Here is a 15990-nt window from a genome sequence, read left to right on the forward strand (position 1 = left end):
CACTTTGTTCTGAGTAGGTTACGCTGGATTAATAGCAAGTAAATAATCAAAATCATTAAAAAAAAAAGAAAACTTAGAGAACCCTATGTATTTGCAAAGCTTGAGAGAGAGAGAGAGAGAGAGAGAGAGAGAGAGAGAGAGAGAGAGAGAGAGAGAGAGAGAGAGAGAGAGAGAGAGAGAGAGAGGACAATTTCTGACCGCGTCTACCGGGGCCTGCGCTTGTGAAGTATTCAGATCACCAATATCAACGGCTGAGGATGTAGGCAAGTTTCAGGAGGTCTAGCCTGCGTGCCTAGGATGAGAGGGAGTACAACCCAGTACACAACACATACATCCACCTCACTGCTCACTTACACAACAGCTACACATGATCGGCCCCGTGCCAGTAATGCCACTCAGAGAACACACACACACACACACCCGACCTATGCCATTACACCCAAGAACAAGTTGTCATTGACAAGAGCCCTTGGCGAATCGTTTCACACACACACACACACACACACACACACACAAGACGCTGTCGAAGGTGTCCACGTCCGTCGCAGGCGGGGAAGCACCAGCACCCGTCCCGATCTTTAAGGAAGGGGCCAAGTGAAAGTGTCCTCATGATCCGTCTGCGAGTTGGGTAAAGGCGACAAGGACGACGATCCTTTCTGAACACCTTGAACGCGACGGTATGATCCTTGAGCCCCACAGCACAATCCTGGGAATGGCGAGCTGGCGATGGAACTCATGTTGGCCTAAAATTACGCCATTTATAACCAAGGGTCGAACAGTCGTGTTCCAGGGTCGAATCGACGTGCTCAAGAGACCGGAAGAAATGTCTCCATCAGGGAAAAGACTTCCATCTTATACCACACACACACACACAAACACACACACACACACACACACGCACACACGTAAAATAAAATCTATCATGATATTACTCATCAGTATAGCGCTATTAAACATCAGTCTCCTTTCTGATGTAATTTCTAGGGCATGATAGATTCGTCAAGTAGAAAACGAACAAGTACAAGAAGACACTTGTTCGAAACCAGTCAGGGTAATGCTTCAATACCTACCATGTATACATATATATATCCGTGGGGCGTCAGGCTGAGTGAAGACACAATACCCAACGTTGTCATGACGTGGGAGCTATGTTAATAAAGTTGTCATGACGTGGGAGCTATGTTAACAAAGTTGTCATGACATGGGAGCTATGTTAACAAAGTTGTCATGACGTGGGAGCTATGTTAATAAAGTTGTCATGACGTGGGAGCTATGTTAACAAAGTTGTCATGACGTGGGAGCTATGTTAACAAAGTTGTCATGACGTAGAAGCTATGTTAACAAAGTTGTCATGACGTGGGAGCTATGTTAACAAAGTTGTCATGACGTAGAAGCTATGTTAACAAAGTTTTCATGACGTAGAAGCTATGTTAACAAAGTTGTCATGACGTGGGAGCTATGTTAACAAAGTTGTCATGACGTGGGAGCTATGTTAACAAAGTTGTCATGACGTGGGAGCTATGTTAACAAAGTTTTCATGATGTAGAAGCTATGTTAACAAAGTTGTCATGACGTGGGAGCTATGTTAATAAAGTTGTCATGACGTGGGAGCTATGTTAATAAAGTTGTCATGACGTGGGAGCTATGTTAATAAAGTTGTCATGACGTGGGAGCTATGTTAACAAAGTTGTCATGACGTGGGAGCTATGTTAACAAAGTTGTCATGACGTGGGAGCTATGTTAATAAAGTTGTCATGACGTGGGAGCTATGTTAACAAAGTTGTCATGACGTGGGAGCTATGTTAATAAAGTGTCATGACGTGGAGCTATGTTAACAAAGTTGTCATGACGTGGGAGCTATGTTAATAAAGTTGTCATGACGTGGGAGCTATGTTAACAAAGTTGTCATGACGTGGGAGCTATGTTAATAAAGTTGTCATGACGTGGGAGCTATGTTAACAAAGTTGTCATGACGTGGGAGCTATGTTAACAAAGTTGTCATGACGTGGGAGCTATGTTAACAAAGTTGTCATGACGTGGGAGCTATGTTAATAAAGTTGTCATGACGTGGGAGCTATGTTAACAAAGTTGTCATGACGTGGGAGCTATGTTAACAAAGTTGTCATGACGTGGGAGCTCGATTAAAACAAAGCTGTCATGAACGTGTGGGGGCAACAAACGTTGGGAATGACCCGACCAGATGAGACAGTGGAAGCAGGACTGACCTTGGTTCTGGACTTGAGGCGCTCGACGGCCTGGTTGTCGGCGGGAGACCTTGGGACCCGGGTACTCTGCTCGCGGCACCAGGTGATGTGTCGGTCAGCCGCCTTGGGGCCGAAGTGCCGCTGGCAGTGAGGACACTGCACATAGTCTGACGGGATGTTGGAGATCGGGGCGCCCTGACCTCCTTCACCATCATCTGCCACAAAAAAATGCATTTAACAGTCAATACAGTACTATACAGTCACTAACATAAATACAATACCCTTTAAGTCCTCTTTACAGACTGTATTCATCACATAACATCTCAAGGTGCTCTCGTAACATTAAATATGTAACTACCTTCCCTTAACCAAACGCAATTTAGATACCATAACACTGTGACACATTCTAATAAATCTTGCTCACAACTTGAAACATTACAGAAATATTCAAACCAGCTCTGATGAGAAAAATCTGGTTATGAAAAAAAAAAAACTTACCTTGTCATACCATTTGGTTCTGTAAGATTTTACATCATACTTAAAAGCACATAAGATTATCAAGTTAACTTCAACATCTGTCAAATACACTGAATCATGTTGCCTCACTTTCCTTGTCCTACCAACTCTGCTTTGCTTCGCCCATCCAAGGGTATACAACCCTAACCTTCATCTATTTCACCTGCCATGTACTACATTAAACCCCATCCTCACGTGACGACCCGACCTCATCTGGCCTGTCCTCACCTGCTGTGACTCCAGTCTTGTTTCACCTGACCTACCTCACTACCCCCTGTATCACAAGCAATGCCTTACCTACCTTACTCCAACTACCCTGTACTCACCTCTTGCCAACCTCACTCTCTACCTACTCTGCCTCACTATCCTTCGTTTCAGCTGCCTTGCTTCTCTTACCCTACCCTCACTAAACCCTGATCTTAACCTCCTTAACTATATCGATCTCACCCCCCTGCCACATCTCACCTATCTTCCCTCTACTGCTAACACCTCATCAGTCCGCCCTTCCCTAGCACATCTCACACGTCCTCCTCCTTCCTGTCCCACATCTCACCTGTCCTCGCCGCCCCCGCCCCCCATGCCATATCTCACCTGTGATGCCTTTAGCAGCACGTATGGCCCTGAGGAACTCCTGGTGTTTCTCGCGCCACTTGGACTTGGTCTTCGGGTGAGTCCTGCGGTCTGAGGACTTCCCTGGCCCCAGGCCACCGGTCGACGCCTCCAGCCCATCCACTCGCTGCTTGGTCGAGCTGAACGTCTGCAGGTGGACCCAGGTAAGGAGGGCTTTGTTTATGGCAGCTGCCGCTGATGCTGCGGGGGGAATGGGGTGCGAAGAGGGGGGGGAAGGCGGCACAGGTGGCTGATACATGAGGGGAACCAGTGGCTGAAGAACAGCTGGATGATATATGGGAGCACAGAGGTTGAAGAACTGATGGCTGATATATGGCTGCAAGGATGGTTGAAGAAATAATGGCTCATATATGGATGCACAGGTGGCTGAAGAAAAGATGGCCGATATATGGGGAGGGGGGTTCAGGTGGTTGGAAAATTGCAGCACCATTATCTGAAGAACAGACAGTTGAAGAACAGGAAGCTGAGAGATGGTGGACAAAGGCAGATGGAGAACAAGAGGCTGACAGGAGGGGAGGGTGGAGCAAAGGTGGCTGACAGATGGAATAACGAGTCAACAGATAGGAACCAAAATATGTGAGGTGGTGGACTTCAGGGAAAGTGGACAACATAGACTCTGAATAATGAGTAGCTGGTGATGACAATGTCATGATGATCAGGAGACGAGACCTCAACAGCAGCATCAATCATACCTCGTTCATCACTAGCCACACTCACAAAGCACTCGTCATAACCATGACAAAACTACAGAGGATAACAGCCGTTTTAAAGTGCCAATGTACAGATCACAACAGGACGAGAGTCAGTGGGGAGGGATCAATATTTTCATGTATAATAAACTTCTGACTTCAAAATCTCGTGGGAATAATATCTCATTAGTCTGGTCTACTTGGTGCATCAGACACATCTCTGGAGACGGGGGGAAAGATGGCAACTTCGAGGGTCAGGAATGGGAGCTGGAGATAACCTCCCCTCCAGTATTGTCACTAATAGCAAGAACAAGAAGAAGGTAAGCATAGATCTTTTTATTTACGAAGGCTTAAGTGTCTGTTCTTGATACCGCCTCCTTAGGCTGGATAAGAAAGCAAAGAGGAAAAAGAAAATATCATAATATAATCAATGTAAGGTGTGTGTGTGTGTGTGTGTGTGTGTGAGGCACACTGGCAAGACTCGCTTTTGTTTGCGACAGAGGAGTGTAAACACAGTGGGAGAGTTTATGAGAAGGTAGGATGAGGAGGAACCTTCAAGGTCATGCTACACACACACACACACACACACACACACACACACACACGCTCAATGCCTAAATTCCATAAACCGTTATTTACAACAATAATAATAATCAGTATCATCATCATTATCATCATTGATATTATTATCATTATCATTATCATCATTATTATCATCATTATTATTATCGTTATCATTATTATCATTATCATATCATCTTTACGCAAACACACATCCACACACACACACACACGGACACCATCCTCATCGCTTGCTTCTGTTTTCTGATCCGGTGTGTTTGTGAGCGGTTATAACACCTGCTGCCTCATCAGCTGCTGGCGATCACCAAGTTACAGGCCGGTGAGGAGCGCTACACTGTGAGGGGCAGGCAGGTGTGAGGGGAGCAGATGGTATGTTAAATGTCAGTTCGATAAAGGAATAGTTTGAAGGGCGGCGCCCTTAGGAGTGTAGCAGGAGCGATGCCCAGGCAGGCGTGACCAATCCTTCGGGGGGACCTGCTAGCACGGACCTCCCCTTCAATGGGCTGAGTGACAACCATATAACAGGCCGTAGGGGTAGAGAGGGCCTGGCCTGCTGGGGGTCTTGCTGAAGCCTAGTGAAGGAGGACTGCTGGTGGTGGTGGTGGTGGTGTGACGGGTTACTGGTGGTGGTGGTGGCGTGACGGGTTATTGGTGGTGGTGGTGGTGTGACGGGTTATTTGGTGGTGGTGTGACGGGTTATTACTGGTGGTGGTGGCGTAACGGGTGCTTGATGGTAGTGGTGTGACGGGTTGGTGGTGGTGGTGGTGTGACGGGTTAGTGGTAGTGAGGTAAAGTGCTGATGGAGAGCAGTCTCTTGCACTAGTGGTAGAAGCTGCCCAGTGGGTTAATGACCAGCTGGGTTAATTACCAGAGGAGAGCTATATAATGGGTTAATTAGCAGTGGGGAATTATCAGGTAGGTTAAATATGGTGTTACGGTTCCCATAATTCAAGTAACAAAAAAAAAAATCTTAAGACAGAAGAACCTCAATGCGTTCAGCTCGTACGACCAGAGGCAAAGAGGTGACACAGAACATTTCTCTGAGCACACACGATCAAGATCGAAAAAATCACTGAAAACAAAGAAATTGGAGTTTGGGTGAAGCAACGCAAAGCAAAAGGGGAAACTAAACCATGGAAGAACAAGAGGCCAAAATATAAATATGAAAGCACTATCTTTCTTTCATGTGTGGCTTAAAAGCACTATTTTCTCCTTTCATATGTGGCTTGAAGGCACTATTTCTTTTTTCATACGTGGCTTGACACCTTCAGTGATCCTTGTTTATCTAATGCTTATGACAGAACTCATGCCACCATTCGTATTTTGATTTTGTACTTCTATTTACCTATGTATGCTCTAACACACACACACACACACACACACTAACACACACACACACACACACACACACACACACACACACACACACACTAACACACACACACACACACACACACACACACACACACACACACACACACACCTATACTCAAACACACCAATAATCAAACACACAAAAATAAACCATACCCACTCAAAAACACAGGCAGACAAACACAAAACATGCATATACACACACACTCACGCACAACAAACACTGGCAATTTACACATACACATAAACAAGATACACAAAAAAATATACAAGCACACAGACACACAGACAAACGGCTGACTTACGGTAGTTGTGGGTGTAATCTGAGACACAGGGAGAGAAAGAGAGCTATATTAGAGCACACGTCATGTCTTTATAATGGCAGTAAACTCATACGTTACTGGAAAACTTTATACATATATATATATATAGGCTGTGTGTGTGTGTGCGTGTGTGTGTGTGTGTGTGTGTGTGTGTGTGTGTGTGTGACATCAGTGTGAAATCATATACATACATGACACCAATGTGGAAAATAACATGCATAGGTATATATACATAAACATATAGAGTGCGTGTGGCACCACCGTGCAAATCAATATCTGGTACGACTATGTAAACCATGTGGTAATAATGGAAGCCAATATGTGGCACCACTGTGTAAACCAATATGTGGCACCACTGCCAATATATGGCAGCTGTGTGTGAACCATTATGTGGCATCATGTAAACCTTGCGGCACCGATGTGTAAACCAACATGTTACATCAAGGTGTACTCTGGAGCTCAACTGTGAATCGTGTACATTAATAAGTGACTGTGTAAACCATTATGTTGCAACAATATGTAAACCACTGGATAAACTAATATCTGGCATTCAGACAATGTAGTCAGCTCTACTGTATCACATATCACTATGCAGAGTAACATGTGGACCCACTGTGTAAAGTAACATGTGTACACACTGTACAAAGTAACACATAGACCCTGTACAAAGTAACATGTGGCTCCAATGTGCAAAGTAAAATGTAGCCCCACTGTACAAAGTAACATGTGGACCCTGTGCTAATTAACATGTGGCCCTAATGTGCAAAGTAACATGGGGTCCCCACTGTGCAAAGTAACATGGGGTCCCTACTGTGCAAAGTAACATGTGGCCCCACTGTGCAAAGTAACATGGGGTCCCCACTGTGCAAAGTAACATGTGGCCCCACTGTGCAAAGTAACACGAGGTCCCCACTGTGCAAAGTAACATGTGGTCCCTACTGTGCAAAGTAACATGTGGTCCCTACTGTGCAAAGTAACATGGGGTCCCCACTGTGCAAAGTAACATGTGGCCCCAATGTGCAAAGTAATACGAGGTCCCTACTGTGCAAAGTAACATGTGGTCCCTACTGTGCAAAGTAACACGAGGTCCCCACTGTGCAAAGTAACATGTGGCCCCACTGTGCAAAGTAACATGGGGTCCCCACTGTGCAAAGTAACATGTGGTCCCCACTGTGCAAAGTAACATGTAGCCCAATATGCAAAATACCACAAGCCTCAGTGTACAAAATAACATGTAACCTCACCTTGCACACGTTCCTTAACGCCCCACCTCTCCGTCCACTGATTCACTTCAGCCCCCAGGCACTTCAAGCACTCCCTTTCTTCCAGGTCTTTCCCAAGCAAACTTACACTCGAACTAAACTACCCAATGCTTCCTACCCACCCTCAGCTGCATCTCATTACTTTACTTTTGTTTACATCTACTCTCGCGTCTCTCCTTCCGTACACTTGAGTTCCTTTCTGTCGTCGGTCACCAGAACCGTGTCATCAGCAAATAGCAAGTGACTCACCTCCCACACCCCTACCACCTTGTCCTCCGGCGTACCGCACATCCACCCCTCGTTCTAAGACCGACCCACCGCATTCAGCTCCCACACTCCACCCACCCAATGTCATACACAGACTAAACAGCCGCGGTTATATCACTCATCAAGAGAGAGAGAGAGAGAGAGAGAGAGAGAGAGAGAGAGAGAGAGAGAGAGAGAGAGAGAGAGAGAGAGAGAGAGAGAGAGAATTTAGCTGGAAAATGTTCATACGAAATAAGCACATCTCATCCACTTTCTTTAGATGTCTTCCAGAGTTCCCAACCCCAATACTTAAGTTAACTAATTGGCACACTCCAGATCTCTCACACTGTTAAGACCATCTCACACACCTCACCATACTTCATATGGCCTTTCACATCATCAGACACACTTCATATGATCCTAAAACCCTTCCTAGCAATCTCCAGTTCCCACACTCAGTGTCCCTCTCTTTTTCTATCAAACTCTCCCCAATTTTACTCGACAAAGGGCAAAGTTCGTGCTGCTCCTCTACTTCCCCTCCTTCGATCTCCTGTCACACGAGTCGACCCTACAGCTGCGTCGTTCGCCCCACCCCCGCCTAAGCGACCCAGAGGGAACACTTCCCGCTGGTGCACATGAACTAACTCCTCTTGAATCACAGGCCAGGCCTCACCCACCCTGATACTATACCAAGTACAGCCCGGGCAACTTGGGGTCTCAGCAACACGATGCACCACACACACACACACACACACACACACACACACACACACAGGAACACTTCAGATATCACACACTTTGACCACTTAATAACAAACTCAAAGTCCGTTCCAGTTCCAGCATTCCTCAAAGAAAGCTTCCTGCATCCTTAAGTACCAGACGAACGTTATCGTAAACAAAGGCGAAGTTGTCGCACTCAAGGAGTTGCGTCGTTGTACTCAAGGTCTTACGCTGTCATACACACAAGGATTAAGTTGTGGTACTCAAGGTCTAACTAAGTCCTCGTATTCATGGTATTTAGTCGTCCTGCTCAAGAGATTGAGTCGTCCCAAGTCGTTATACTCAAGTGTTATCATCGCACAAAAGAGGCTAACTCATCATAATCAAAGAATTAAGTCGTCCTAATCAAGGGACTAAGTCCTCTTCCTTACGGCATCAAGTCATCACATTCACGGGAATAAGTCGTCCTACCTCGTCGTGCTCAAGAGGTAAGTTAGGTCCTCCTGAGTCGTCGTAACTTAAGGGGGTCACACAGTGTGTCTAACTACAGCCCCCCTCCCCGGCCTGGCAGTGGGGAGACCTTGGAGAGGGAGCGAGGGTTGCGACAGCATGAGCCGGAAGACTTACCCGTCGCTTCTTGCTGGAGAGCTTCTCGCACACCTTCCTGTGCCGCTCCAACGCTTGCGGGTTGAAGGTGCGGTTGCAGATGGTGCATGGCAGGAGCGTCGACTGGCTCTCGTCCGGATACTCTGTAAGAACACAACCAACAATATCTTGAGACACGAAACACCAACGTCTTTGAGACCTCTACTTCCTAGTTACTTGTTAGAGATCGCGAACACTTACGATGCCTGGCGTCACCCCCTGCAAGGAAATGCTGGGTCCGCCATTGTTTGACAAAAGATGATGCTAATTAGTGTATAATTGCTGAGGGAAGTGGGAAGGGGGAGGGCAGGAGGATGAAAGACAGGGGGACGCACATTCCGAGGGGTTCCTGGGCCGTGGCCAGGGTCAGGTTGGTCAGGCTGGTGAAGGTACAGATGCCTTATGTAAGGTCAAATCAGTCTCTCCCTCGGCGCCAAGACGATGATTTCACGCACTGATGCCCTGCCCAGGGGACGGCTATAGTGAAGAAGAAAACGTTGCTGTACAGTACCAGTGGGCAAGCTGTGAGGTTACATAGTATGGGGCAAGCACTTAGGATATAATGAGGGGGGCAAGATCTGAGGGTTATAGTAGGGGGCAAGATCTGAGGGTTATAATAGGGAGCAAGATCTGAGGGTTATAATAAGGAGCAAGATCTGAGGGTTATAATAAGGAGCAAGATCTGAGGGTTATAATAAGGAGCAAGGTCTGAGGGTTATAATAAGGAGCAAGGTCTGAGGGTTATAATAGGGAGCAAGATCTGAGGGTTATAATAGGGAGCAAGATCTGAGGGATATAGTAGGGAGCAAGATCTGAGGGGTTATAATAGGGGGCAAGACCTTTGGTTATAACTTAAAATCAACGGTGCATCTAATTAAGGAGTGAGGTAAACCAGTAGTGCATCTCATCAAGGGTGAGGTAAACTAGCATAGCATCTCATCAAGGGTGAGGTAAACTAGCAGTGCATCTCATCAAGGGTGAGGTAAACTAGCAGTGCATCTCATCAAGGGGTGAGGTAAATTAAATGTATATCTCATCAAGTAGGGAGGTAAATTAACACTGCATATCAGCAAGGAGTGATGTAAACTAGCAATGTATCTCATCATGAAATGACGTAAAGTAACAGTGCATCAGGAAGTAAGGTAAATTGCTAATGAGTGCATCAAGGAATTAAACTTAAAAGTGCATCAGTGAGGTAAACTGGCAGTGAGTGCATCAAGGGCTAAGGTACACACACTGAAGGCACCACTGAATGAAGTAAACTCAGTGTGGACAAAGGTAAGCTGACAGTACATGTGCCGTGAACTATAGGAAACTCAGTGCAGCTATTATAGTATGGTAAACTCATTATATGTATCATGAACTATGGTAAACCTTGAGTATATGTATCATAAGCTATGGTAAAGCTAAAACATATGTATCATGACTTCCGGTAGGTCTACAGTGTATGTATCATGAACTATGGAAAACCTACAGAATATGTACCGTGAACTACACAAACCTACAATATATGTATCATGAACTATGGAAAACCTACAGAATATGTACCATGAACTACACAAACCTACAATATATGTATCATGAACTATGGAAAACCTACAGAATATGTACCATGAACTACACAAACCTACAATATATGTATCATGAACTATGGAAAACCTACAATACAGATGTACCATGAACTAAACCACACTCAGACCATGCATCACGAACGAATACTACGTAACAGTGCACGAATCATTAACTATGGCAAACTGAAGACATAAGTATTATGAGCCACACTACTACAGTGGCAGCATGTATCATAACGTACTTCATACTGATGGCTAATTCATCGAACACACCCGGATATAATGTGCAAAAACTTCCGAATTATCGAACACAACATTTTGAATACTTATACACTGTGTAAACTCAAGAATTATCGTACACCAAACGAGAAGCATTGTACATAGGAACGTGAGAATCATAATGCACTGAAACTGACAAATTATCGTACCTTAAAAATTCACAATTACTGTACATGATTTTTTTTTTTCTTCGGGTGGTGGATGCAGTAACTTGATTTTCATGGTCTTAACAACCCTACACAATCGAAAACACAGTCCACAGAAACTACAACGGCATCTTAGGGGGGAAGGGGGGGGAAAGGGGGGTGTACATGCACGTAAACATTACCGTAAACAGGTGCACACATAGACACACACACACACACTAATACACACATATACAAAGGCGAGGACTACATACTGCGATCAGGGTGACCCTTTAGCGCTTGGTAACAGTAGGCAGGAGGAGAGAAAAAAAAACACATACATTAAACTTCACATAACACAGCCCCAACTTATAACTTACCAGGTTCCTTTTTCATTACCGTTATACAGCGAGTAAAAACATCGTTTTCTTTTATCCAGTAGTCTACTACGGGTAATAATATGCCCAACTCATGACCATGGTCTACTAACGTTAGAATAAATACAGAACATGAGGGAAAAGATCATAGATGATATTATAATTGCTTAGGGTGTTTGGTGGACGTGAGTCTTCCAAAGTGGATATATCACAGGGAGATTGAGAGACGAAGGAAGGATGTGGATTTCAAAGCTTAAGAATCATAACGGTCGCTCCTCGTCTGGCTAGTCTCCACAGACAAAACTACGGGAAACAGAGGCCAATTACGCACCACAGGCCTAGACTTTAGCAGCTGGCACACACACACACACACACACACACACACACACACACCTTACGAGAGGGGGAAACACTTTCAGAATGAGAAAAAAAAGAGGAGTTCAGTGGGAGAGGAAAGGAAAGGGAGCGGAATAGGATCGGAGGCGAAAGAAAGATCATCGTTGGAGAGAAGCAAGAGCGTAGGGCAATGGGTCAGAACCCTGAGGAACGTCACTGATGACGGGATGAGAGGAAGAAGTCGCTCCATCCATCAACGTCTACCGTGAGGGAACGAGGAGAGAGAGAGAGAGAGAGAGAGAGAGAGAGAGAGAGAGAGAGAGAGAGAGAGAGAGAGAGAGAGAGAGAGAGAGAGAGAGAGAGAGAGAGAGAGACCAAAAGGGAGCTTGGACAGCCAAGACGTGAGCCAAACCTCGTCAGCTGCTTTCGAGATATCAAGAGCCACGGCAAAAGATTCACCAAGGAACACCCTGACCCTAAGACAGGTCACAAGAAGACACTGCACCACGAGAGCCGTTGTTGCTTATGTATTTCTTGTATATACCTGGTGTACTATATAGCTCTAGTGAGAGGCGAGGGACCTGTTATGGAAGGAGAGAGACACACGTATACGTCCGTGTGTGTGTGTGTGTGTGTGTGTGTGTGTGTGTGTGTGTGTGTGTGTGTACATACGAGTAAAGACATGGTACACATACACAAAGGTCAAGAGACGGGGCAACACGATTGTAAAACTCTCTCCCCGTAACACACTAGTAACAATCATATATAAATGGGGGTGAGGGCGAGAGATGGATGAGTAACACACAAGTAGCAGTCAGATACACGGGAGTGGACGGATGAGGTAAGTTATGTGTTCTGTACACTCCTCCCAGGTGCACGTCTAAACCCGAGTCACAGCAACGTAATGTAAGCCTTCGCTTATCTAAAGCACGACGGAGTACAACACCCTCCAAGCACGACCGTCTTTATCCTTGACCACGACGATTATAACCCATAAGCACGACTTTAAGAGTCTTGAACACTAAAGAGTCTAACTCAGTCCCTTAAGAGCCAGGCCAAAAGGAATCCTACCGTCGTGCTTAAGAGGCGATAGTGTTTGCACAGCGGAGGACACGACTCCCTCTATGAGCCCTAGCGAGGACTGGGCGAAGGATGGCTGGTAGTGATGATGATGGGTGGGAGGGTTGAACTTACTGAACCAGTCCACCATCTATACGGGCCCAGCCTTACCCTCACCAGCTACGCTGGGATGCACCGACTTGTCTCGGGTGCCATGTCCTCAATGGAATACTGATTCCAAACAAGTTCCTCGAGAACTAGTAGTGAGGACGTGCAGTCCTGGTGCTGGGAAGGGTAACAGGGGGCGAAGGTCCTTCATACGTCACAGGATGACACAATTCCCCGGTATGTCTCAGGATGTCACAGGACGAACCGTCGCCTTTGTGAGTGGGATGAGGTCAGTCCAAAAGTAACACAAAGAGGTCCTTCAGACTTGAAGGATGACGATAACTTTCGCTTACGTGTGAGGAAACGAGGATAGTTGGACTGTTGGTTGCTGCTAGGTGACGAGACTGAGTGGATGGATGGCACATGCGGAGGAGAGGGAGGTGTGAGGGGACGAGATAAGGTGGATGGATGGCACATGTGGAGGAGAGGGAGGTGTGAAATGTTGCGGAACATGAGGTGGAAGGCGGGGGGTGCTGGCAAGGTGTCAGGACGCGGCCGTGCTGGGCCGGGTGACTCACGCCGACCCTCCCGGGCAGGACGCTGGCTGGACCCTGGCGCCTCCACCAGTCATCCAGACCCTCCTGCCTGAGCATCCCAGCCTCCCAAACCTCTGACCTCCCTCCTGCCTCGCCACACATGCATTACACCACACCGCCACACTATATCTGCACCACAACACAACCTCCTGCACACCTGCTGCTGTTTATCAATTGGAACTCACCACAGGGAATGTACGTGACTCGCTGCAGGACGCGTCTGTCAGTGACTCACTGCAGGATGTCAGTGTCAGTGATTTACTGCAGCATGTATGTGTCAGTGACTCACTGCAGGACCTAAGAGTCAGTGACTTACTGCAGGACGCAAGTGTCATTGACTCATTGCAGGACGTATGGACCAGTGACTTATTGCAGGACGTAAGTGTCAGTGACTTACTGCACGATGTATGTGTCAGTGACTCACTACAGGACTTATGTCAGTGACTCACTGCCAGACGTGCTTGTTAATGACCTACTGAACGGAGAGAGAGAGACCAGGCTGCTGGGGGGGTCGGTTCATGTGAGTCACCATACCTTCTAGGGTACGGTACACTCTGGACCAGTCCTGGAGACGGTACACTCTAGCATAAGATGCACCACTCACTCCTTCCCTACACACCCTCTACATAACCCTCCACCCCCTCGCGTACCGCTCTGGTACCCTCGCGGTATACGTAAGGTGTCGTAACACGTCGAGGCTGTGCGACTATAGAACGACTAATGTCGCAACTTTCCTTTGCCTTGGAGGTAATACTAACTTCGCTTACAGAAAATATAATGGGTGTGTAGTGACAGAAATCTAGTCTGTGTAGAAAGTGCAAGCAAATACAATCAAGATCTAAAAAAATAATAAAGCAAGAATGTCAATAAAGAAAATCGTATGGTATAAAACTGGTTGATGGCAACCACCATAAATACCTGGATTAGCCCATAAAAACCAACCCACTAGGTACCCGCATCCCTGGGTCTGTGCCGACGGGATGATGGTAGTATGCGCTACACCCAAGGCTCGACGACCCCTTCCCCTATGCTAAACCTGGGCCACACCTGCGCTAACTTATCCCAGCAGGTGTGGGAGGGTGACACAGGCCATCCAGAACCCACGGCTGAAGCGAGTGAGAACCAGGATATTTAGGTTCACGATCTTAGCCAGATTTAAGATCCAGTGTAAGTTCAAGTTTGCTGAAGACCTGAGTGCTTATGTTGGATCAAGTCTTCGCTGGAGACTTGGGAGGAGGTAGGGGGAGCCTTGTGTAGGTTCTTCAAGATCTTCGCTGAGGACACAAAAGTCTTTGTAGGTCCAATATATTCGCTAAAGACTCAAGATCTCCGTTGGAGATTCGATGGCTTGTGCCAGTTAAGGATCTTTGCCAAAGACACAAGAGTTTGCGTAGGTTCAAGATCTTCGTTGGAGACGAGAGCTCGTGTACGTCCAAGGTCTTCATCACAGTCGGTACCTCTGCCGGAACATATACCTCAGTACCATCTTTATGCCTCAGGTCGACTCTCCTTATTGCATACTTACACTGACTCTCCATCGACGATTACGAAAGGGAAAAAGAAGGAAGTGAAAAATCGGTCTTTTGAAATGTGCCAGGTCATAGTTATTGGGAAAGACATGAGAGAGTTCCAAAGCTTCGAGGTGTAAGAAAAGAAACAGTTATCAAAACGGCCCACCCTTGAGTTGCCAACGGCCACGCAATAATCTTGTGACGCAGCAGCTTACCCGGGATTGCGTGGTCTGCCTAGTAGTGGGGGGGCACACAAGCATTCAGCTCGAGAGAGCAAAAACCAAAGTAAAACCTACAGAAGAGGGAAAGTTAACCAACATTGTGGCGTGGGGCAAGCGGGTCAAGTATTGAAGTAAGCCTTGAAGAGTATATAAATCGGACCGCTTTCGACTCGACTCTGTCCAGCAAGGAGGCAGAGCCAGAACCACCCCAGATGTGAGAACAATGATCTGTACAAGGACGAATCAATCCTTTGTTTAAACGGAGTAAGTGTTCAGTAAGAAAGAAAATTCGACACCTAAATAAGAGTCTCTTAGAGGCAGTCTTAGCTATTTCCCTGTTGTGAGGTTTCTAAGATACATTGGATGTTACAGTAATACCAAGAATGTTAGCTGAGTCAAGAGGCAGAATTACAGAACCGTCGAAGTAAGGAAGGAGAGTTGTGAGGAATATTCGATGGAGAGATGAGCAGAAACTGGGTCTTGGAGAGGCATTAAACTTAACCAGATTGGCTCTACCCCACTGGGATACCCTGTCCAAGTCTGAGTTTATATATATAGTATATAGATAGATAGATAGATAATTAGAATGTATGAGATGGCCTACATTAATGTATCC

At 46.2% G+C, this 15990-nt stretch overlaps 1 protein-coding gene across 9 annotated transcripts in view; it reads right to left on the reverse strand.

Annotated features, from left to right (window-relative positions):
* The window catches only part of LOC139762399 (uncharacterized), a 132972-nt gene that overhangs the window by 61111 nt on the left and 55871 nt on the right, over nucleotides 1-15990 (reverse strand). For 8 of the 9 annotated variants that reach the window (XM_071687235.1, XM_071687233.1, XM_071687237.1 and 5 more), the window contains 4 exons: nucleotides 9174-9295; nucleotides 6301-6318; nucleotides 3312-3477; nucleotides 2226-2419 (listed from right to left, as the gene is read on the reverse strand). In XM_071687235.1, the coding sequence (XP_071543336.1) occupies nucleotides 2226-2419; nucleotides 3312-3477; nucleotides 6301-6318; nucleotides 9174-9295 (500 nt within the window). The remainder of the gene's footprint in view (nucleotides 1-2225; nucleotides 2420-3311; nucleotides 3478-6300; nucleotides 6319-9173; nucleotides 9296-15990) is intronic. The other variant, XM_071687236.1, reaches the window with a different exon arrangement.

This window comes from Panulirus ornatus, chromosome 43 (assembly GCF_036320965.1).
Source record: "Panulirus ornatus isolate Po-2019 chromosome 43, ASM3632096v1, whole genome shotgun sequence".
In the NCBI taxonomy this organism is placed as follows: domain Eukaryota; kingdom Metazoa; phylum Arthropoda; class Malacostraca; order Decapoda; family Palinuridae; genus Panulirus; species Panulirus ornatus.